We start from the raw sequence: 26,222 nt of genomic DNA, 5'->3' as shown, positions 1-26,222 counted from the left end.
TTATAAATATGGGAGGAGGAGGTGCCATATTGATTCCCTTAGACAGTACAGTATGGGGGTATAGCTTATTGTGTGCCCAGAACATTCCTTCTCTGTATATTTGTATTTATACATATGGGAGGAGGAGGTGCCATATTGATTCCCTTAGACAGTACAGTATGAGGGTATAGCTTATTGTGTGCCCAGAACATTCCTTCTCTGTATATTTGTATTTATACATATGGGAGGAGGGAGGTGCCATATTGATTCCCTTAGACAGTACAGTATGAGGGTATAGCTTATTGTGTGCCCAGAACATTCCTTCTCTGTATATTTGTATTTATACATATGGGAGGAGGGAGGTGCCATATTGATTCCCTTAGACAGTACAGTATGAGGGTATAGCTTATTGTGTGCCCAGAACATTCCTTCTCTGTATATTTGTATTTATACATATGGGAGGAGGGAGATGCCATATTGATTCCCTTAGACAGTAACAGTATGAGGGTATAGCTTATTGTGTGCCCAGAACATTCCTTCTCTGTATATTTGTATTTATACATATGGGAGGAGGGAGATGCCATATTGATTCCCTTAGACAGTACAGTATGAGGGTATAGCTTATTGTGTGCCCAGAACATTCCTTCTCTGTATATTTGTATTTATACATATGGGAGGAGGGAGATGCCATATTGATTCCCTTAGACAGTACAGTATGAGGGTATAGCTTATTGTGTGCCCAGAACATTCCTTCTCTGTATATTTGTATTTATACATATGGGAGGAGGGAGATGCCATATTGATTCCCTTAGACAGTACAGTATGAGGGTATAGCTTATTGTGTGCCCAGAACATTCCTTCTCTGTATATTTGTATTTATACATATGGGAGGAGGGAGGTGCCATATTGATTCCCTTAGACAGTACAGTATGAGGGTATAGCTTATTGTGTGCCCAGAACATTCCTTCTCTGTATATTTGTATTTATACATATGGGAGGAGGAGGTGCCATATTGATTCCCTTAGACAGTACAGTATGAGGGTATAGTTTATAGTGAACGATCCTTCATTGTATCAGTATTTAGCAGGAGGGCAGGTGTCAGTAACAGGTTACACTTCAGAAGAAGCACTTGGACCTTTACAAGTGGTTAAAGCCTCCTGATAATAAAATGGGCTGGAGAGTAACTGCCACTATGATGTATATAGAAAGGTCATTTTACCAGTATAAACAATGAGGTGATACCTTTAACTCTCCAAAAGGAACAATTGTACTAATAATTACAGACTACAAATAACTTACTGCCTCCAGCGTCCCAGGTAAAGGGCTTAAGTACAGAGGAGGCAGAGCCTGGGGATACAGGTGAGAATAGGACCAGTGAGATCCTAATTAATGAGCAAGTTCAATATAAATATAGTTAACACAAGTCAACCTGTGGATGTTTTGATGGGCCTTAAAGGAGAACTAAAGCCTAACTAAAGAAGTAGCTAGAAATGTTGAACATGATGTTTTGTGCTTCTGTACCAGCCCAAGGCAACCACAGCCCTTTAGCAGTAAAGATCTGTGTCTCCAAAGATGCCCCAGTAGCTCCCCATCTTCTTTTCTGCTGATTCACTGCACATGCTCTGTGCTGCTGTCACTTACTGAGCTTAGGGACCCACTCACAATATACAGTACACATAGAATAGAAATGTCACAATATAAGGCTGATTAGTAATTAATACACATAATTACTACATGGCAGCACAGAAACCAGTGCAATTAGCATCAGAATTGAATAATCAGCAAACCTGTAGCATCAGCTTATATTACAGCCAGGGAAGCTCATTTTCTACTGGATAATTAGTGACGAGCCCTAAGCTTAGCTTCTCAACAGCCAATCAGAGCCCACTGAGCATGTGAGTGTCACAGACACTTTCCAAGATGGTGACCCCCTGTGACAAGTTTGAAGTCCTGGATCATTGCTGCTATTGACAAGCTCAAACTTTAGCCTCGTGCAATAAGTTCACTATATAAAATAGGCCATTTTTAGCCACATTCATTTTTAGGGTTTAGTTCTCCTTTAAGTTCATTTGCTGTGGGATGGAGAATATTTTGGGGCATTTTGAAGCTTACAGCAGAAACCCAACTGTCAGTGCTCTCTAATTGGCCAACAGCTGTAAATCCTCGTGTGGTCTCTGATGATTGACAGGTCCATGTCTGTACATCCAGACTCAGGAGAGGAATTAGCATGAACCCCCCAGGGGTTGCAAACTTGAAACACACAGAGCTGAATAATGTACAAGATATCGGAGCGTCTGAAAAGATTATTTATTAACCATAGCCTGCGGGGAGTTCCCCTCCCTAATACTCACAGGTCAGGAGTAAACTATGTGAACAATTCTCACTTTGTACAAAACATAACTCAAGCCTGCCCCCTGGTGTCTGCACAATGGCTAGCTTCTTGCAGCAGGAATTAAAGGGCAAGTCATCCTTCAACTTGAAGCAGGCAGGGGATTTCTAGGGCAAAATAAAGGTGTTGGTTTTTATTTTAGTTTGGTTTTTGAATTATAGGGATGCACCGAAGCCAGGATTTGGTTCAGGATTACCGTATATACTCTTGTATAAGCCGACCCGTGTATAAGCCGAGGTACCTAATTTACCTAAGAAAACTGGAAAAATGTATTGACTCGTGTATAAGCCTAGGGGCCCCATGTCAGATTTCAAAATGTGAATGTGACCCAGCCGCAACAATTGGGGGACACTGGGCAGGTACCTGTTACTGTCTGTGACTGACTGTGTCGCCGACCGGATTTCATGTTTGCTTCCCTCTGCCACCCCTATTTCATGTTTGCTTCCCTCTGCCACTTCCCCCCCCATCTGTCGCTCTCCCCACCCTGGCTGCTCTTTCCCTCTGTCCTTCCCTCTGTCACCTCTGCTCTTCCCTCTGTCCTTCCCTCTGTCACCTCTGCTCTTCCCTCTGTCCTTCCCTCTGTCCTTCCCTCTGTCACCTCTGCCCCAGCCGGACTGCCTGTGACTGCCTGTGTCGCCGCCCGGAGCAGGTCCAGGAGCTCCGGGCGGCGCGTCCTTCCCTGCCGGCGTTCGCTTTCAAAATGGCGGCGCCATGGCCGCCACGTGGGTAGCGGCCGGCGCCGCTACCCACGTGGCGGCCATGGGCGCCGCCATTTTGAAAGCGAACGCCGGCAGGGAAGGACGCGCCGCCCGGAGCTCCTGGACCTGCTCCGGGCGGCGACACAGGCAGTCACAGGCAGTCCGGCTGGGGCAGAGGTGACAGAGGGAAGGACAGAGGGAAGAGCAGAGGTATGACCCGCGTATAAGCCGAGTTTGAGTTTTTCAGCACATTTTGGGTGCTGAAAAACTCGGCTTATACGCGAGTATATACGGTAGTCTTTTTCAGCAGGATTCAGATTTGGTTGAATCCTTCTGCCCGGCCGAACCGAATCCAAATTTGCATATGCAAATTAGGGGCAGGAGGGAATTCCGTGAATTTTTGTCACAAAACAAGAAAGTAAAAAAATGTTCCTCTTCCCACCCCTTATTTGCATATGCAAAGTAGGATTTAGATTTGGTTTGTTATTTGGGCCAAATCTTTTGCAAAGGATTCAGGGGTTCGGCCGAATCCAAAATAGTGGATTCAGTACACCCCTATTGAATTAGTAAAGATTCAGCTCTCCAATTAGAAACTGTGCTGACTGGTTACTAGGGTCTCACATTCCCTAGTAACAGCTGGCCTTGTGTATTTGGTGAATGCATAGTGAATAAAGTACCCCTTATTGTATAATATAAGGATATTATTTCAGCGTCTCTCCTAGAATCTCTGTGCGCAGGCGCGCACTTCCGCCTTCAAAGTCCCTCTGACGCTGGCGTTTGGCACCGAGCATCTTGACGCCTGACGTAATCAGCTGGTGACGAATACGGATTTTCGCCGCCAAGAAACTCTTTAAAGGCCCAGTCTCCATTTTGGAAGTTGCCCAAGCTGGTTCCAATTTTACTGATCCTGCCTAAGCGTTGTTTGTTATTGAATTCCTGGTTTTTGACTTTTTGCCTGACTCTCGACTACGGTTTCTGCCGCCTGCCTTGAACCTTTTGCCCGACTTCGACAACGTCTTCTCTTCAACCCTGCCGGTACCTCGCTTACACCTGTGCGTCCGCAAGGTACAGTCACCGAACAAGGTTCCTGACAACGTCGTCCTTACACCGAGGAGTTCCACGAATATATAAAAACATGAGGCCAAAGGCTTTTATCCAGGTCATGGTAATTTCTAATATCCTCATATTTTCCTACAAGGGGTACTTTATTAATTATAATACACAAGATTTAGTGAGTCATGTGACAAAAATGACATCACTACTCACCGTTTATAACTGATGACATCACTAGTCACCGTTTATAACGGATGACATCACTAGTCACTGTTTATAACTGATGACATCACTAGTCACTGTTTATAACTGATGACATCACTAGTCACTGTTTATAACTGATGACATCACTAGCCACCGTTTATAACTGATGACATCACTAGCCACCGCTTATAAACTGATGACATCACTAAGCCCACCGTTTATAAGGATATATTTTACAAGATATTCATGGCTTTGTGTATTATATATAATATTTATACTTACACTAGGGTGCCGCCATGTTGGCTCCGTTACATAAAGGGTGTAACTACTGTAACTCTTTTGGCCGCCCAGTTCTAACACACAGGTGACTCACAATCCCACTGCAGGATTGAATATATTTACTTGGGCCCCGGCTCACCCCAGAACCCCCTGCACCCGGGGCCACCATGAAGGCAAATGCACGCGCTGTCCCATACAAGGAGCATTACACGTGGCACAACTGGGTTACAGGCTTTGAAATTCTGTTTCCTCTCCGAAATCTGCAATTTCCCTGCAAGACCTGAATCTGTCAATCAAAAGGCTCACGCCAGGGAGGCTTTTTCCTTTCCCCTTATTTTATTCATATAATCCAGATGTAGGTTTGTACAGTGAGCACAAATGGAACAATAAAACGGCTATGGGGGCGACAACGGCAGAGATTTAGGGAGATACGTTTCATTTCCAGTCTCAAACATAATTATTATAACATTTTTAAAAAAACATATTTTGTTGCGTCATTTATAAAATAGGAACCGAGGATCTGGAAACTCGCCATCAACAATTAATTGCATGAACACACACTCATTTAAATTAACTTTTAGGGGCAGATTTATTAAGGGTCGAAGTGTAAATTCAAAGTAAAAAACAAAAAAAAAAAAATCAAATTTCGAGCTATTTTTGCTAGGGATGCACCGAATCCGCCATTTTGAATTCAGCCGAACCCCAGAATCAGCGAAAGATTCGGCCAAATACCAAACTGAATCCGAATACAAATTTGAATATGCAAATTAGGGGTGGGAAGGGGAAAACATTTTTTACTTCCTTGTTTTCTGACAAAAAGTCACGTGATTTACCTTTCCGCCCCTAAATTACATATGCAAATTAGGATTCGGTTCGGTCACGGGCAGAAGGATTTGGCCAAATCCGATTCCTACTGAAAAGCCAAAGGCTTTTATCCAGGTCATGGTAATTTCTAATATCCTCATATTTTCCTACAAGGGGTACTTTATTAATTATAATACACAAGATTTAGTGAGTCATGTGACAAAAATGACATCACTACTCACCGTTTATAACTGATGACATCACTAGTCACCGTTTATAACGGATGACATCACTAGTCACTGTTTATAACTGATGACATCACTAGTCACTGTTTATAACTGATGACATCACTAGTCACTGTTTATAACTGATGACATCACTAGCCACCGTTTATAACTGATGACATCACTAGCCACCGCTTATAACTGATGACATCACTAGCCACCGTTTATAAGGATATATTTTACAAGATATTCATGGCTTTGTGTATTATATATAATATTTATACTTACACTAGGGTGCCGCCATGTTGGCTCCGTTACATAAAGGGTGTAACTACTGTAACTCTTTTGGCCGCCCAGTTCTAACACACAGGTGACTCACAATCCCACTGCAGGATTGAATATATTTACTTGGGCCCCGGCTCACCCCAGAACCCCCTGCACCCGGGGCCACCATGAAGGCAATGCACCGCTGTCCCAATACAAGGAGCATTACACGTGCACAACTGGGTTACAGGCTTTGAAATTCTGTTTCTCTCCGAAATCTGCAATTTCCCTGCAAGACCTGAATCTGTCAATCAAAAGGCTCACGCCAGGGAGGCTTTTTCCTTTCCCTTATTTTATTCATATAATCCAGATGTAGGTTTGTACAGTGAGCACAAATGGAACAATAAAACGGCTATGGGGGCGACAACGGCAGAGATTTAGGGAGATACGTTTCATTTCCAGTCTCAAACATAATTATTATAACATTTTTAAAAAAACATATTTTGTTGCGTCATTTATAAAATAGGAACCGAGGATCTGGAAACTCGCCATCAACAATTAATTGCATGAACACACACTCATTTAAATTAACTTTTAGGGGCAGATTTATTAAGGGTCGAAGTGTAAATTCAAAGTAAAAAACAAAAAAAAAAAAATCAAATTTCGAGCTATTTTTGCTAGGGATGCACCGAATCCGCCATTTTGAATTCAGCCGAACCCCAGAATCAGCGAAAGATTCGGCCAAATACCAAACTGAATCCGAATACAAATTTGAATATGCAAATTAGGGGTGGGAAGGGGAAAACATTTTTTACTTCCTTGTTTTCTGACAAAAAGTCACGTGATTTACCTTTCCGCCCCTAAATTACATATGCAAATTAGGATTCGGTTCGGTCACGGGCAGAAGGATTTGGCCAAATCCGATTCCTACTGAAAAAGCCCGTATTCTGAACCGAATCCTGGATTCGGTGCATCCCAAATTTTTCATATACTTCGACCATCAAATAGGCCAAAATTCGATTTAAATTTGAAAAAAATCAGACTATTCGAACATCGAAATTTATCATGTACGGTCATCTAAATTCTGCCGAATTGCTGTTTTAGCCTATGGGTGACCTCCTAGAACCTACTGGAGCCATTTGGTGGACTTTGAAAAATTAAAAAAGTTTTTTGGGGCAAATACTTTGATTCTAATTCGATCAAATGCGCTAAAACTTTGTTTCGAACAATTTGAATACAGCCTATTCACCCGAAGTTAAAAACTTAGATTTTTTTTTCCCTAAATTTTGATTGGTCTTTTTTTATTTGAATTTCAAGGTTATGGGAGTTAAAAAAAAAAAACTCCCATAACTTTGAAATTCGACCCTTGATAAATCTGCCCCTTATATATATTAGGGAAGCACCGAATCCACTATTTTGGATTCAGCCGAACCCCCGAAAATGATTTGCTCGAATACCGAACTGAATCCAACCCCTAATTTGCATATGCAGATTAGGGGTGGAAAGGGGAAAACATTTTTTATTTCCTTGTTTTGTGACAAAAAGTCACGTGATTTCAGGATTCGAATCCTGAACTGAAGGGAACCCCTAATATATATATATATATATATATATATATATATATATATATATATATATATATATATATATATATATATATATATATATATATATATATATATATATACATATACATGATATACTGAGACAATTTGCTATTGGGTTTAATTTTTTGTGGTTTTTGAGTTATTTAGCTTTTTATTCAGCAGCTCTCCAGTTAGCAATTTCAGCCATCTGGTTGCTAGGGTCCAAATTCCCCTAGCAACCATGCATTGATTTGAATAAGAGACTGGAATATGAATAGGAGAGACCTGAATAGAAAGAGGAGGAATAAAAAATAGCAATAACAATACATTTGTAGCCTTACAGAGCATTTGTTTTTTTTACGGGGTCAGTGACCCCCATTTGAAAGCTGGAAAGAGTCAGCAGAAGAAGGCAAATAATTCAAAAACTATCACAAATAAATAATGAAGACCAATTGAAATAAATGGCCATTCTATAACATACTAAAGGTTAACTTAAAGGTGAATCACCCCTTTAAAAACACTGTCTAATTTCTTCACTCAGGATGAAATATTTCAATGAATTTTCGGCCTGTCTTTGGGAGTTTGGCCGGGGGGAGAGGCTCGATGGCAGATTTAATAAAAACAAAAACACCGCATGGCTCTTTGGGCAAAGGAAAGACTGTGGTCAGAAGCTTTTAGGAAAATGTTGTCAGAACAAACATCAGCGCGAGATTTCACTGTGATAAAAACCAGAATTCCCTGAAGTGCGGCCCCAGCGCTGAGCAATGGCCTGATGTTTATTTGCAGAGGGGAAAGAATCTTCTACTTAGAAAATCGAAATATTGGGACCAAAATGAGACAAGTAAAGCCCCTTTAAAGGCAATTGCAACTGCGAAAAAAAAGCGAATTGATGTAAACGTACTTGTCTGAGCTCTACTACAATTCACTGAATTTCCTACTTTTAGTGGTTTCTGAGATATTTCCATTTTGTGTTCATGTACAGCTCAACCAACAGCCAGAAACTCAAGGGTTAACGGAATGCAGCAGGTACTGTACATAGAGCATTTGTGTCGTTGATACTCCGGCCCTTTAAAGGGACTGTTCAACTTTAAAGGGGAAATAAGAATAAGGCTATAAATGCTGTATTTTGTATACTAAACATAAACATGAACTCACTGCACCACAAGTCTAATCAAACAAATGATTTATGCTTTCAAAGTTGGCCACAGGGGGTCACCATCTTGTAACTTTGTTATACATCTTTGCAAGACTAAGACTGTGCACATGCTCAGTGTGGTCTGGGCTGCTTAGTGATCGTCATAAATTATCAAAACAAGTCAAATAATATCTGCCAGAAGCCGATACAGCAAGACTGATTAATAATCAGAATATACAGACTGCACTGGCTCCTGTGTTGTCATGTAATCTAATGTGGATTTTATAGTTTTTGTATTGTTTAATACAAACTTTCTCCAACTCTGCAGAAGCAGTGGCTGCAGCAAAATAATCCTACAATTCGAATCCCAATTTATCTGTTTAAATCTGGCTCCATGATCTTTGTCCCTGCAGCTGGAGTTGGAAATAGTAAAGGGGATGTTAAGGCAAAAATAAAATCCAACTCTACACAGTCGCCGACTGCTCTACAGGGAAACAAACAAAGCTGCTTGAGTTCTGCATGGCTGGGAAGTAAGGCGGGGGCTCCCCCTGCTGTACATAAGTATAATTGTTTCCCTGCAGAGCAGTTAGGGACCGTCTGACAATTCCTATCCACAGCAGTAAATGAAGGGAGAATGTCACTGCATACAGTCAGGTTTCTTATAAAAACCGTACACATTTTTTAATTAAAGTATATTAAATTATATACTTATATTTGATTAAAGTATATTTATTTATTAAAGTATATTAAAGAAAGTAAAAATGGGATTTTATTTTATTGCCTTTACATGCCCTTTAAGTTAACTTTTATTATGCTATAGAATGGCCAATTCTAAGCAACTTTTCAATTGGTGTTCATTTTTATTTTTCATAGTTTTTCTAATTATTCACCTTTTTCGTCTGACACTTTCCAGCTTTCAAATGGGAGTCACTGACCCCATCTAATAAACAAATGCTCTGTAAGGCTACAAATGTATTGTTATTGCTACTTTTTATTCCTCATCTTTCTATTCAGGTCTCTCCTATTTATATTTCAGTCTCTCAAATCAGTGTGTGGTTGCTAGGGGAATTTGAACCCCAGCAACCAGACGGCTGAAATTGCAAACTGGAGAGCTGCTGAATAAAAAGCTAAATAACTCAAAAACCACAAATAATAAAAAATGAAAAGCAACTGCAAATTGTCTCAGAATATCAGTCTCTATATCATACTAACAGTTTATTTAAAGGTGAACAACCCCTTTAAAGTTGTTGAGTTGTTGAAGTAGTGTTGTTGAGCCAAAGTCTGGCATTAGCAGTCCGAAAACTGCTAATATCTCCAAAACAACTAAAATAGAGAACTAACTGCAAATTGTAAATGCAAAAATTTTTCAGAGGGGAAGTTTACTCCAACTAATATTTTTGGGTATATTTATCCAAAATCACTGCTCTTCATTCCTCTATTCCAGTTGCAGTGTGAATGCGACGAGTGGCAAATGAGAGGAACATTAGCTAATCAGGCCCAATTGTATAGGAGTCTGAGCAGATGTTTCTAAACTATAGAATTTGCCAGGCGCGAGTTCTTCAAAACTTCCCCATTAATCAATGTATTTTGATCCTGCAGCGAGTCAGAAGTAAGTTCTCCTGGGTTAAAGGGGAACTATCAGCAGTTATTTTTCTCAGTATGAAAAGCCAAGCTTAGAGAGTTGCTCTACACTTCACATTGTACCTAGTTTACTACTGCTCAAAGAGCTATGAATGTTTAAACGGGTATTGGACCTGTTATACAGAATGCTTGGGACCTGGGGTTTTCTAGATAAGGGATCTTTCTGTAATTTGGATCTTTATCCCTTAAAACCCCATACATGGGCCGATAAAAGCTGCAGACAGACCGAGTTGGCAGCTTATTGGCCCATGTGTGGGGCCATCCGACGGGCGTCCCAAAACAATATCTGGCCAAAGTCGGGCAGATGCCGATCGTACAGGGTAAGAAATTCCCCCAGGGCTGGGGGGAAAGGTCAAAAATCCTATGTCCCCAAAAACTTAGATGTCTGTTCTCATGGAGACCTTCAAAGTATTTTTTAAAATCTGACTTAATTAGTAGTGATGAGCGAATTTCTTCTCCAGCCCTGGATTTGCAGTGAAATTCCGCATTTCGCCATGTGCGAATTTTTCTGCGAAACTGAGTCAAAAATTTGCCATGGAAAAATGTGCTGAGAAAAATGCCCATAACAAAAAAAATGAACCACTGACTTTAATGAATTTAGACAAATAAGTCGCCATAATAAAAACGCTCATTGACTTTAAATCATTTGGAGGAAAAGTCGCCATAAGAAAAAACGCCCATTGACTTTAATGCATTAGGATCAAAAAGTCGCCACAAGAAAAAACACCCATTGACTTTAATGCATTTGGAGCGAGAAAAATTGTTGAGCACGTAAGAACTGACGTGTGTAAAAATGTCCATTGTTTCGAAAAATTTTCGTCGTTTCGAGTATTTTTTTGCAGTTAACTCATTTTTCAGTGAAACGGGACAGATTCGCACATAACTATTAATTAGCCTTTAAAACAAAGTTAATTATTCTTTTTTAATTTAATGACCACCCCCAACTTTGCCCTGTTATGCCCCGCCCACAACCTGTTTCCCACTAACCACACCCCCATTGTGATCATCTCCATTCCTTTGCACATAAATGTGTAGATCTGCCCCCAGCAAGATTTGGCCAAACCAATGGAATCTCACTGAAGTCTCCATGATACCCCCCCCCTTAGCCAATACACGTGCCAGTCATTCGGTTAATTACCTCTAATGATAACGAAGCGTCTGGGCTTATGGGCAGGTTTGTAAATTACCCTCAGTGCTTCTAGGAATGATCTGTCCCCTACACTGTCTGCAGGTCTCATTTTGATGGTCAGGACACACAGACAGATTCAGGGAGATTAAGTGACAAATCTCCTCTTATTCGGTAAACGAATTGCTCCGAGTGCCATCCCGCCGACAATCTACATTTTAGCCGGCGGGAAGGCAGTTCGGGGAGATTAGTCGCCCCGAAGAACAGGAAATTTGTCACCGGGCGACTTATCTCCCCGAATCTGCCTGTGTGCCCTGACCCTTAAAGGAGAAGTCCTTACAATACTGTAGTATTTGCCTAAATAAGTAAGTATTTTTGTAACTGGGGTTAATTTTACAAAATGACTTGTTTCTGTACTAATTGTATGATATTTAAAGGAGAACTAAACCCTAAAAATGAATGGGTAAACACGCCATATTTTATATAGTGAACTTATTGCACGAGGCTAAAGTTTGAGCTTGTCAATAGCAGCAATGATCCAGGACTTCAAACTTGTCACAGGGGGTCACCATCTTGGAAAGTGTCTGTGACACTCACATGCTCAGTGGGCTCTGATTGGCTGTTGAGAAGCTAAGCTTAGGGCTCGTCACTAATTATCCAGCAGAAAATGAGCTTCCCTGGCTGTAATATAAGCTGATGCTACAGGTTTGCTGATTATTCAATTCTGATGCTAATTGCACTGGTTTCTGTGCTGCCATGTAGTAATTATGTGTATTAATTACTAATCAGCCTTATATTGTGACATTTCTATTCTATGTGTACTGTATATTGTGAGTGGGTCCCTAAGCTCAGTAAGTGACAGCAGCACAGAGCATGTGCAGTGAATCAGCAGAAAAGAAGATGGGGAGCTACTGGGGCATCTTTGGAGACACAGATCTTTAATGCTAAAGGGCTGTGGTTGCCTTGGGCTGGAACAGAAGCACAAAACATCATGTACAACATTTCTAGCTACTTCTTTAGTTACGCTTTAGTTCTCCTTTAAGCATTTTAGTTCTCCTTTAAGCATTTAGAAAACCATTGGGTTCAGTGCATTGCAATGTGAGACCTCTATCCTGATACAACTAAGTTAGGAGGACTCAGAACTTTAAGCTCTACTGCACATGATCCATCTCTCCCTCACTCACTTAGTCATGGACTTAGTCGTACCGGCTACTGTACTCAATGATCAGATAAGAAACGTCCTCCATCCCTTAAAAATCATAAACTGTGAAAGTGAGAGGAGGCCTTTCTGCACATTTACTTCTAGTCAATAAACTGTTGAGCTGCTGGTCCTCCATACAACCTTATCCAGGAGAAAAGCCCAATTGATGCATCTAAAGAATTCTGCCTGATACCCACACTGACTCAAGTCAAAGGGAGTCTGCAATGATTGATAGACAGATGTTAGATCCTCTTACCTCTCTTAAATGAATATTCTCTTTGTCCTTTTGGTCCAAAAGCACTTCTAGATGGTTAAGCTGTGACTCGGCTTCCACCATTCTGCGCGTTTTCTCGTTCTCCTCCATGTCCATCCCTTTGGAAGGCAACCCTTTGCTCTGCAGCATTTCTAGGAGCTTCTTGATGGACTCATCTCGGGCACTTAGTGTCTGCTTTTGAGTCTCGATCCTCAGCTCCATCTCTTCCAGCGTTTTCCTGAGAAGAAACAGTTCTTTGGCTTGCCTGTCGTGTTCCGCCTGAAGCTGTCGGAAGTTCTCCTCGGTGAGTTCTATGGTGAAGTGTTCAGCTCCTCGGTTCCCACTTTCCTGCTGCAGGAGGTGGTTGAGGTCCCTCTGGGTTCGAAGTTCATCTTGGAGGGCCTGGATGGTCAGCTGCAGATGCTACAACGTCAATACAAATACTGCGTTAATGGGAGGAACGAGCTTCAAACATATAAACAAAGAAGATTCTATTGCATGAAGTATTAAAGGGATTCTGTCATGATATTTATGATGTATTTATTTCTAAATGACACTGCAAATAATTCACTCTACAATATAAAATGTCATTCCTGAACCAGCAAGTGTATTTAGTTGTAATATTGGTGTGTAGGTGCATCTCCGGTCATTTTGCCTGGTCATGTGCTTTCAGAAAGAGCCAGCACTTTAGGATGGAACTGCTTTCTGGCAGGCTGTTGTTTCTCCTACTCAATGCAACTGAATGTGTCTCAGTGGGACCTGGATTTTCTATTGAGAGTTGTTCTTAGATATACCAGGCAGCTGATATCTTGTGTTAGGGAGCTGCCATCTGATAACCTTCCCATTGTTCTGTTGTTAGTAGGGATGCACTGAATCCACTATTTTGGATTCGGCTCAACCGTGATTCCTTTATGAAAGATTCGGCCGAATACCGAACCGATTCTGAATCCTAATTTACATATGCAAATTAGGGGTAGGAAGGGGAAAACATGTTTTACTTCCTTGTTTTGTGATAAAAAGTCATGCAATTTGCCTCCCATCCCCTAATTTGCATATGCGAATTCGGATTCGGTTCGGACGGCAGTGAATCAGTTGAACATCTACCAGCTCCCCATCTTCTTTTCTGCTGATTCACTGCACATGCTCTGTGCTGCTGTCACTTACTGAGCTTAGGGAGCCACTCACAATATACAGTACACATAGAATAGAAATGTCACAATATAAGGCTGATTAGTAATTAATACACATAATTACTACATGGCAGCACAGAATCCAGCCAAATCCAAATCCTGCTGAAAAAGGCAGAATCCTGAACCGAATTCTGGATTTGGTGCATCCCTAGTTGTTAGGCTGCTGGGGGGAAATGGAGGGGGTGATATCACTCCAACTTGCAGTACAACAGTAAAGAGTGACTGAAGTTTATCAAGTCACTTGACTGGGGGCAGCTGGGAAGCTGACAATATGTCTAGCCCTATGTCAGATTATTAAATTTAAAAAAAACTGTTTGCTCTTCTGAGAAACTGATTTCAGTGCAGAATTCTGCTGGAGCAGCACTATTAACTGATGTGTTTTGAAAAAAAAACACATTTTTTCCCATGACAGTATCCCTTTAAGACAATTGTTGACTTTTTCCGTTGAAGGCTCCCTTGGAGGTCCAACCTTGGACTAGAGCCACCCATTAGCCAATGAGAAGGTTACAAAAATAATGGGTGTGAGTATATCAGCCACAGTTAAAAGAATATGTAAGTCATCAAATATGTTTCACCCCAAACTGACTTCTAGTTGTAGTTGAACAAACAAATCTGCACTCTTCCCAAATCTAGTTCCTCCTAACTGGAATTAAGGCCTAGCCCCCTCCCCAGACACTGCTTCAAGCTCCCCCAGAGGAGCCTTTGGGAACCAGAGAACTAAGGGGGTCAACTTTTGGGTATCACCAATTCCAACCAAGGATGAAGTTGGGTTGGATGAACAGTTGAACATCTACCAGCAATTCTTGCTATTGTCTATAGAATTGTTTTTTTGGGTGGGGAGGTTACTTGCAAACTCTGTTCTGATTAAAGTTTGTGATGATGTCACAGCTAAAATAAAACAAAGGCTTTTAACGAGAGTCGAGATCAAAGGGCGATGAAACTGGATTCCTAAATAAGTGACTTGAGGAGAAGACAACAGACCCGGCCGGGTGCTAAAGACGGTTTCTAAACGGCACGTTCCAAATAACGAATCTCTAATGTGGGGGCAAATGGCGCAATTCATAAACTGCCAAATTTTGCATTTGAAATTTCTCTTCATTTATACGAGTGAAGTCATTTTTATGGGAGTGGGGGGTCGGCATCGCGGGGTTTATAGACGACAAACCAGAGAATTTTCGAACTTGAAACTGGAAAAGTCACGTTTGACACATTAAAGAAGAATTCTCCAGAGTCCTGTCCAAAATACATTTTTATGGTCCTGTCAGCGCCACCAGCTTTGGGTTTCACAAGGGGGGGGTTAAATAGCGACTGTCAGGTGGATTTTTTGTTAAATTGGTGCCATCTGGCTTTGTGCTGAGTAGCGGCTCCGTGTTGTAGAGTGGGGTTACTAGGGAGGGAGGACACGCTGAAACACACTGAATAAAATCTGTGGGTAATGTAACTAATAATGATCACTGGGGGGTCTAACACCCTACTTTATCTTGCACAGTGGGAGATGCCATTTAACAACAGCCAGGGGGGGCTTGATGTTGGGCATCCCCCCTAACCACCAACTATAGCATTGAGCTGGGGATTCTGGGAGATAAAGAACAGATTTGGAGACAATACATTGGACATCCAGGATACAAACGGCCAAATTAGTGATAGTGACGCACCTGAAACTGCAAACTGGAGAGCTGCTGGGGGGAAAAAATTAAATAACTTAAAAACCACAAAAAATTAAATAACTTAAAAACCACAAATAATATTAAAAAAAAGGAAAACCAATTGCAAATTGTCTCACTCTCTACATCATACTGCATACTTGGCGAAATGCGTCCAAAAAAGGCACTTTGAACACAACACTTGCAAATGATCCTCTACTACTTCTATTGATTTCTACAAGCTGAGAATCACCTGCTGCAGAACCTCCTGTGGAGCAGGGTGTCATTAGACCATGTGACTTTCTCCCCTGAGTAATTATGTAACATGGGGATCTTTAGCACTAGACTGCTGGGATTGGGCGGCTGAGAGTGGGTGACTCTGAATGGGCAGGTGAGAGTGGGTGACTGGGAGCTGGCGGGTGAGAGTGGGTGACTCGGAGTGGGCAGCTGAGAGTGAGTAACTAAGAGTGGGCTGCTGCTAGTGGGTGACTGGGAGTGGGTGGCTAAGAGTGGGTGACTAGTGTGCAGTTAAGAGTTGGTGACTGGGAATGGGCGGCTGAGAGTGGGTGACTGGGAGTGGGCGGATGAGAGTGGGTGACTGGGAGTGGGCGGATGAGAGTGGGTGACTGGGAGTGGGCGGATGAGAGTGGGTGACTGGGAGTGGGCGGGTGAGAGTGGGTGACTGGGAGTGGGCGGGTGAGAGTGGGTGACTAGTGTGCAGTTAAGAGTTGGTGACTGGGAATGGGCGGCTGAGAGTGGGTGACTGGGAGTGGGCGGATGAGAGTGGGTGACTGGGAGTGGGCGGGTGAGAGTGGGTGACTGGGAGTGGGCGGCTGAGAGTGAGTGACTGGGAGTGGGCGGATGAGAGTGGGTGACTGGAAATGGGCGGGTGAGAGTGGGTGACTGGGAGTGGGCGGGTGAGAGTGGGTGACTGGGAGTGGGCGGGTGAGAGTGGGTGACTGGGAGTGGGCAGTTGAGAGTGGGTGACTGGGAGTGGGCGGGTGAGAGTGGGTGACTGGGAGTGGGCGGATGAGAGTGGGTGACTGGGAGTGGGCGGGTGAGAGTGGGTGACTGGGAGTGGGCGGGTGAGAGTGGGTGACTGGGAGTGGGCAGTTGAGAGTGGGTGACTGGGAGTGGGCAGTTGAGAGTGAGTGACTGGGAGTGGGCGGGTGAGAGTGAGTGACTTGGAGTGGGCAGTTGAGAGTGGGTGGGTGAGAGTGGGTAACTATGAGTGGGTTCCACAGCAGTAGGAGAGCTCTAGTGATGTTACAGATAAATACTATGAGATTGCAGCAGTGTGAGCCACTATGTGGTGTAACCTTATTTTAAATGTTGCCCTAACCCAGCAATTCTTATATAATGGAAATACTTTCTTAACAGCTAGTGGCTCATTTACTAACAGGTGGTACAACCAGTAGAGGTCAAATCCGTGGTCCTTGTAATACCGCCCTGCTCCCCAGAAGGCTCTGAGCTTGGTTATTATATGTTACACTTGCTCAGACTACATTACCCAGCAGCACTAGCAGTCACAGAAAAACATATTTAGGAATCAGGTTGGGGGGGGGGTCATTGTGAAAAAGAGACAAACCTTTGTTTTCCTGGAATCCAAATGCTGAACAGCGCGGCAGAAAAAAAATGAAGCAAAATCAACATAAAAGCAGGTAAGGTGTGAGCAAAAGAATAGAAATATATATAATTAGGGAGGACACAGTTCCATGCAGATCTGATGGTCACACACAATGGGATCCAGGGGGAGTCGTGCAATGAATTAACAACAACAAAACATTGAAAGATCATTTCTATACATTCACCTATATCTACAGTCACTGCTGGGCAGGGCTACTACAGGTGATTCTACAAAGCCACACCCACTTTCTGGTAAGCCCTGCCCCCAAATAGAAATAAGCATCATTGCAGTTTGTCAGTATTAGACCAGCCCGACAGGGGGAACCATTGGTGGAGGCTCTTCCATTGTGAGGGAACTGGAAATCAATGTTTTGTATGAAAATGTAATAAATGAATATCGAGAAAACGCTCAAGAGATATTAAAGAGGCAGTTGACTGTTTAGTATAAAGTCTATATTGTACCTTCCCTTTTTAAATCTCTGGAATTTATGAATTAAAGGGGATGTTCACCTTTAAGTTAACTTTTTGCATTTGGTTTCATTTTTTTATTATTTGTACTTTTTGAGTTATTCATTCAGCAGCTCTCCAGTTTGCAGTTTCCACAATCTGGTCGCTAGGGCCCAAATTCCCCCAGCAACCATGCACTGATTTGAATAAGAGGCTGGAGTATGAAATGCAGAGGTCTGAACTGAAAGAGGAGTAATAAAAAGTAGCAATTACTGAGCATTGGTTTTAGATGGGGTCAGTGACCCCTATTTGAGATCTGGAAAGTGTCTGAAGAAGAAGGCAAATAAAAAAAATAAAATAATGAAGGCCAACTGAAAAGTTGTTTGGAATCGGCCATTCTAAAACATACTAAAAGTTAACTTGAAGGTGAACCGCCCCTTTAAATACATTTCTCCAGTTAAACTATGAACTAGTTGCTACGGTCTCACTTCCCCTAGCAACGAAGCAGTGTTTCAAATGGCAAACTGGGAGATGAAGAGGACAGGAGCTAAAAAAGAATTGATACAAAGTTACTTCTTACTATCAAGAAGAAGAAGAAGATTGATTGATAATAAACCGATTTCTGTCTGTCAGGGTCAGTGAATGATGAATAGTAACCCAGTGTAAAATACAGAGGAAGAAGAAGAGTATGAGATTCAGTAGCAGTTTCAGTACAAAGAATAAAAATATCCTACGAATTTTGAACTGGAATTAGATCACATTCTGTAGTAACACAAAACAACCAGCAGGTGTCACTAAAGTCTTTCTTCATTACAGCTGCACCTCCCTTACAAGATCCTTATGAGCACAGAGCGGGGGCTTTAGGTGCTGCTACATTTTAATACACGGGTCCATTAAATGCATAACGAGCCCAACATAAACGAATTAGCTGTGTGTAATACTCTGCTGTGTGTAATACTCTGCTGTGTGTGATACTCTGCTGTGTGTGATACTCTGCTGTGTGTGATACTCTGCTGTGTGTAATATTCTGCTGTGTGTGATACTCTGCTGTGTGTGATACTCTGCTGTGTGTGATACTCTGCTGTGTGTGATACTCTGCTGTGTGTGATACTCTGCTGTGTGTGATACTCTGCTGTGTGTGATACTCTGCTGTGTGTGATACTCTACTGGGTGTGATACTCTACTGGGTGTGATACTCTACTGGGTGTGATACTCTACTGGGTGTGATACTCTGCTGGGTGTAATACTCTACTGGGTGTGATACTCTACTGGGTGTGATACTCTGCTGGGTGTAATACTCTGCTGGGTGTAATACTCTACTGGGTGTGATACTCTGCTGGGTGTGATACTCTACTGGGTGTGATACTCTGCTGGGTGTAATACCCTGCTGGGTGTAATACTCTACTGGGTGTGATACTCTGCTGGGTGTGATACTCTACTGGGTGTGATACTCTGCTGGGTGTAATACTCTGCTGGGTGTAATACTCTACTGGGTGTGATACTCTGCTGTGTGTGATACTCTACTGGGTGTAATACGCTACTGGGTGTAATACTCTGCTGGGTGTGATACTCTACTGGGTGTAATACTCTACTGGGTGTAATACTCTACTGGGTGTGATACTCTACTGGGTGTGATACTCTACTGGGTGTGATACTCTGCTGGGTGTAATACTCTACTGGGCGTGATACTCTGCTGGGTGTGATACTCTGCTTTATTGAACTTTACTCATTAACTCCTGCTGTTGTACAGGTGTCACCTAATAATGACAATATGGCAGCTCCAAGCAATGTGTATGAGTAATATTACAATGATCTGCAAACAATCTTGTAACAAATTACATACTCCTACTATACTGTTTAGGTTAAATATTGTGGCACCTTCCACACATATGAGTAAAGAATAGCCCCAGCCCCTTCCCAGAGACACCATCTCTCCCTACTATACCTGCTATCCCACAGTCACACTCCCTTCCCAGAGACTATTATCCCACTGTTACTATAGACACCATCTCTCCCTACTATACCTGCTATCCCACAGTCACACTCCCTTCCCAGAGACTATTATCCACTGTTACTATAGGCACCATCTCTCCCTACTATACCTGCTATCCCACAGTCACACTCCCTTCCCAGAGACTATTATCCACTGTTACTATAGACACCATCTCTCCCTACTATACCTGCTATCCCACAGTCACACTCCCTTCCCAGAGACTATTATCCCACTGTTACTATAGATACCATCTCTCCCTACTACACCTGCTATCCCACAGTCACACTCCCTTCCCAGATACAATTATCCCACTGTTACTATAGACACCATCTCTCCCTACTATACCTGCTATCCCACAGTCACACTCCCTTCCCAGAGACTATTATCCACTGTTACTATAGGCACCATCTCTCCCTACTATACCTGCTATCCCACAGTCACACTCCCTTCCCAGAGACTATTATCCACTGTTACTATAGACACCATCTCTCCCTACTATACCTGCTATCCCACAGTCACACTCCCTTCCCAGAGACTATTATCCACTGTTACTATAGGCACCATCTCTCCCTACTATACCTGCTATCTCACAGTCACACTCCCCTCCCAGAGACTATTATCCACTGTTACTATAGGCACCATCTCTCCCTACTATATCTGCTATCCCACAGTCACACTCCCTTCCCAGAGACTATTATCCACTGTTACTATAGGCACCATCTCTCTCTACTACGCACTGCCATGCTGCTTGTCCAGCCACAGAGTAAATTGTAGGTAAAGTGGAGGAATCCTGAATAATGTGTAAAAATTATATTTCGGTGGTTCATATAGTAATTTCCTCTGTCCTTCCTACCTACAATTTATTTCTACATACTAAGTGCAAGGCTGGGGGGCAGCTGATCCATCTTGGAACCTTTAAAACACAAATTTGGTTACAAGCTAATTCAGCCTTGGCCAATCTTTATAAACCTTAGGTCAGTGTAAGGTACATTTTTTAAGAAGCAATGACATAGGTTTCATGGACTCTCCTTGCAGAGGGAACGAGTGGCCCATCTAGTTATCTTAAATCAATAGCAGAGAAGGAGCAGGACACAGAAAGACATTAAATAAAATCAATTCTGCATCTTCCATCTGCTGTCAGGGCTGTTACTGTAGCACCCGCTGTATCAAGGCAACATAAACACACAAGCGAAGCTTCCCTCTAGTTGTTTTTAGATTAATTAGCCAAATCCCAATTGATTCAGCCTTCACCATAGATATTCCCCTTATATCTATAGTCATGATCCACTGACAGCTTTAGAGAAAAGTAACCCGCGAAACCGTGATGGTGGTCTCGTAAATGAGCTTGTACTTTGCTCGAAAGAGGCGAACTTTCCCTATAAAACCACAAATCATCGGCCCCTTGTAGTTGAGTATAAGGTAGTGAGAATTGAGAGTGGGATGAGTAGTAAAAAGACAACCCTCTAGGACCAATTCTGGAGTATAAAAGTGTACTGATTGCTCCGGAGCTGAATTAAAACCAAACCGGACAATAAGAGTAAAGAAACGCAGACGCACGTTTCCCAATTATGCTTCTCAAGGCGACAACTTTTCAATTTATATTTTTTAAAAAGGTGTGTGCTGGGCCTTCACTTGTTTTAATAAATATTTACAATACAATATTTAGAAGACTGATAACCCTACAACACCTTCATTTTTGTGTCAGTCTCTGTTTTACCGCCTGCCTCTGTTATTACACGAATGGGATCCGTTATGTGGAAACCCGTTATCCAGAAAGCTCAGAATTACTGGATCAACTCCATTGTAATCAAATAATGAAACATTTTTAAAACTGATTTCCTTTTTCTGTGTAATAATAAAACAGTAACTTGTACTTGATCCCAACTAAGATATAATTAATCCTTATTGGAGGCAGAACCAGCCTATTGGCTTTATTTAATGTTTACATGATTTTCTAGTAGACTTAAGGTATGAAGATCCGAATTATGGAAAGATCAGCTATCTGGAAAACCCAAGGTCCCGAGTATTCTGGATAACAGGTCCCATATCTGTATAAATGAAAAGTAATGCAGCCAATAGCCTGTGTATGACATGAGGAAGAATTAGTTACCTCAGAATATTCTGTGTTTCCCTTGTACAATATATAGGGGCATGTGTGTAACTCAGAGACACTTGTGCTACAGGATTTCTCATTCCCTCACTGAGTCCGTCTCTCGCTCCTCCTGACTGAATTTTCTGTCTTTACAAAATGTATTTTCTCTGTGTTTCTTTATTCACGTCTGTGTTTCTCTCTCTTGTATCTGCTGCTTTACTCCATTCAAAATTATCTCACAAACCACAGAACCAGGTCCTCCCCTGATCTAGGAAGCCACGCCCCCATCTTTCCCCCCACTCTATAGCTAGAGGCCATATGGAAAGTGGGTGGGATTAGAGGCTAAAGAGAAAGTAGATGGGGTTAGAGGCTATAGGGGAAGCAGGTGGGGTTAGAGGCTGCAGGGAAAATAGGTGGGGTTAGAGGCTAAATTGAAAGTAGGTTGGGCTAGAGGCTATATGGAAAATGGGTGGGATTAGAGGCTATAGGGGAAGTAGATGAGGTTAGAGGCTAAAGCAAAAGTAGATGGGGTTAGATTCTGCAGGGAAAATAGGTGGGGTTAGAGGCTAAATTGAAAGTAGGTGGGATTAGAGACTATATGGGAAATGGGTGGGATTAGAGGCTATAGGGGAAGTAGATGAGGTTAGAGGCTAAAGCAAAAGTAGATGGGGTTAGAGGCGGCAGGGAAAATAGGTGGGGTTAGAGGCTAAATTGAAAGTAGGTTGGGCTAGAGGCTGTATGGAAAATGGGTGGGATTAGAGGCTATAGGGGAAGTAGATGAGGTTAGAGGCTAAAGCAAAAGTAGATGGGGTTAGAGGCTGCAGGGAAAATAGGTGGGGTTAGAGGCTAAATTTAAAGTAGGTGGGATTAGAGACTATATGGAAAATGGGTGGGATTAGAGGCTATAGGGGAAGTAGATGAGGTTAGAGGCTGCAGGAAAATAGGTGAGGTTAGGGGATAAAGTGAAAGTGGGTGGGGCAATATAATGGGCTATAAGGAAAGTGAGTGGAAATAGAGAAGAAGTAGGTGGGATTAGAGGCTATAGGGGAAGAAGTTGGGGTAAGAGGCTGTAGAGAAAGTAGGTGGGGTTACAGCAGGGGTCCCCAACCTTTTTCACCCGTGAGCCAATGGAAAAAATATTTGAGGAGCAACACAAGCATTGAAAATGTTCCTGGGAGGTGCCAAATAAGGGCTGTGATTGGCTATTGGTAGCCCCTACGTCGACTGGCAGCTACAGGAGGCTCTGTTTGGTAGTACACCTGGTTTTTGTGCAACCATAACTTACCCCAAATCAGGAATTCAAATATAAACACCTGCTTTGAAGCCCCTGGGAGCAACATCCAAGGGTTTGGGGAGCAACATGTTACTCGCGAGCTACTGGTTGGGGATCACTGGGTTACAGGCTATAGGTAAACTAGTTTGGGTTACAGGCTATAGAGAAAGTAGAGGGGGTTAGAGGTTGTAGGGAAAAAAGATGGGGTTAGAGACTATAGGGAAACTAATTGGGGTTAGAGGCTATAATGAAAGTAGGTAGAATTATAGGAGTATCAGGGTGTTCTGTGAATCCCCAGGGAAAAGGCTGACAAACAAGTAGGAACCTGAGTATAATTGGCATAGAAGTGGAACTGTAACCCACGGGATTAATTGATTGGCCATGAGAAGAAGTTTACAAAGAAAATAATAAGGGCCCCAGCCCAAAGCCTTGCAGCACCCCCACAAATACAGAGGGGGGACAATAAATGAGATGATACAGGAGCTTGAAGATAAAGGGAAGAAATGTGATGAGTGTATAAAATACATCACAACCCCCATTTTAGGTTTTTCATGGAACCAGAAATCTGGGAAATGCATTTTATATTGGTGGAACCACAAAAAAAAAAACATGTAAAATGAGGAAAAAATTCAAAATTAGGGTATGTAAATTTGAGGGGGCAGTAACTGGGGGGGGGGGTTTCATGCAGTTAGGGGCGGGATCTTTTTTGAATAGGGGTCACCTTGTCTTCAGTAACACGTGTTATACAGTCTGATTCTCTCCGCCTGCACTTGTGAAACAATGTGACACCGCATGTTCAGGCCGATCTCTGCTCGAACATTCTTGTGAATTTTTTAAAAAATTTTTAAAAATATAAATAAAAAATTTTTAAGAAAAAATGACAATGTCTAATATTCGAATAAATGTTTCCGACCTGAAATTTCAAAACATATTCGATTTGTATTCGATTAGTACAAAACGAGTTTTTCTCCTGGAAAAAAACTGGAATGTCAGGAAGGCTATTCACATCTCCAAATGGCTCAACGGACCTTCGGCCATTGACTTGTACGTGAACTCGACAGGTTTTAGGTGGCGAATATTCGAATTAGGACTGTTTCCTGTTTCCATGGTCGGGGTGGGATAAATCTCACATTTAAATTTACATTCGAATAGGGGGATTAAAATTAGAATGTTTGAATTTTGAAACTCGAAAATTTTAATTCAAATTTTCTATTTGAACCTTTATAAATCTGCTGTACAGCTAAATGCAGCCCAGGGCCAAACTAAGGCACATGCCCCTGTACCAGCCTCAAAAGAAAGTCACTTGGTTATAGCGATGCACCGAATCCACTATTTTGTATTCGGCCGAACCCCCGAATCCTTTGTCAAAGATTCGGCCGAATACCGAACCCGAATTTGCATATGCAAATTAAGGGTGGGAAGAGGAAAACATTTTTACTCCCCTAATTTGAATATGTAAATTCGATTCGGATTTGGTTTGGCCGGGCAGAAGGATTCGGCTGAATCCTGCTGAAAAAGGCCGAATCCTGGCCGAATCCCGAACCGAATCCTGGATTCAGTGCATCCCTACTTGGTTATATATAAAAGATCTGTATCACAAGTTGCCTTATAATTTAAACAGAACCCTCTGGCCAGCTCTTGTGCCCAGCACATGAAACTGACTGGGACTCATGAGATCTGTATGTTACAGGCAGCATGAGTCTGTTTTTTCTTTACACGACAGGGAAATCAATGACTGTCTCAGCCCAACAGCGTCTGCCTGAATCAGTCAATTCAACGTCTCCCGGGGACTTTTACTTGGAACCCAAGGGAAAATATTCAAGAAAACTAACATGACTGTTTATTAAAAACCAGGAACACTTTCCATAAATACAGCCATTTCCACGTTAACCCTTGCAGCTAATTCATGAAAAAGATAGTATTTATTAAAATACTATTAGTAGAGATGATATAGTTATGTAGCTGCCAATACTGTTCCCTTTGCCTTATCTGCCCCATGCAAGGAAAGCCTTTATGTTAAAGCCAACTACTTTTTAATTGGTCTTCATTATTTATTGTTTTTCATTATTTGCCTTTTTCTTCCTACTCTTTCCAGCTTTCAAAAGGGGGTCACTGACCCCATCTAAAAACAAATGCTCTGTAAGGCTACAAATGTATTGTTACTGTTACTTTTTATTCCTCATCTTTCTATTCAGGCCTCTCCTATTCATATTCCAGTCTCTTATTCAAATCAGTGCATGGTTGCTAGGGGAATTGGGACCCTAGCAACCAGATGGCTGAAATTACAAACTGGAGAGCTGCTGAATAAAAAGCTAAATAAGTAAAAAAACCACAAATAATAAAAAATGAAAACCAATTGCAAATTGTCTCAGAATATCCATCTCTACATCAGACTAACAGTTATTTTAAAGGTGAACAACCCGTTTAAGCTTGTTGCCTGAGAAACTGAAGACAATGCTGAGCATTCATCCTGTAGCTTAACTCATTGCTAATTGCTGACAAATTATTATAACACTTGATAACACTTTTGTAGCCTTACAGAACATTTGTTTTTTAGATGGGATCAGTGACCCCCATGTGAAAACTGGAAAAAGTGAGAAGAATGGATATGGGAGATAGCTCATAGTACAAGTTGATCCAGGGACTGGTCCCATTGCATCTTGGAGTCAGGAAGGAATCTTTCCCCCTCTGAGGCAAATTGGAGAGGGTTCAGATGGGGCTTACGCCTTCCTCTGGATCAACTGGCAGTTAGTCAGGTTAAAAAAAGTAAAAAGGTTGAACTTTATGAATTTGTGTCTTTTTTCAACCTAACTTACTATGTAAGAAGGCAAATAATTTAAAAACCATAAAAAAGAAAAAAATTAAGACCAATTGAAAAGTTTCTTCAAATTAGCCATTCTATAACATACTAAACGTTAGCTTAAAGGTGAACCACCCCTTTAACATATATTGTATATCCATAATACAGAATTTCTGTTGGAATGATGGGGTTAGCTTTGCCTTTAGTCCCATTATATAGTCCTCATCCGACCAAGGGAAAGAGGAATACTCCTATTTTAGAGGGATATTGCATTTTTGCACTATAACTAGTGCCCCCTATAATCACACAATTACCATTACTT

The 26,222-nt window shown here is 41.9% G+C and overlaps 1 protein-coding gene across 6 annotated transcripts in view; it reads right to left on the bottom strand.

The window, feature by feature from the left end:
- Positions 1-26,222, bottom strand: part of LOC108704021 (ERC protein 2-like) — a 528,894-nt gene that overhangs the window by 461,735 nt on the left and 40,937 nt on the right. For all 6 annotated transcript variants that reach the window (XM_041590955.1, XM_041590958.1, XM_041590956.1 and 3 more), the window contains exon 3: positions 12,840-13,259. In XM_041590955.1, the coding sequence (XP_041446889.1) occupies positions 12,840-13,259 (420 nt within the window). The remainder of the gene's footprint in view (positions 1-12,839; positions 13,260-26,222) is intronic.

This window comes from Xenopus laevis, chromosome 4L (genome assembly GCF_017654675.1).
Source record: "Xenopus laevis strain J_2021 chromosome 4L, Xenopus_laevis_v10.1, whole genome shotgun sequence".
Taxonomy (NCBI): Eukaryota; Metazoa; Chordata; class Amphibia; order Anura; family Pipidae; genus Xenopus; species Xenopus laevis.
Note: the sequence above shows the minus strand (reverse complement) of the source record. Positions and strands in the feature narration are given on the sequence as shown.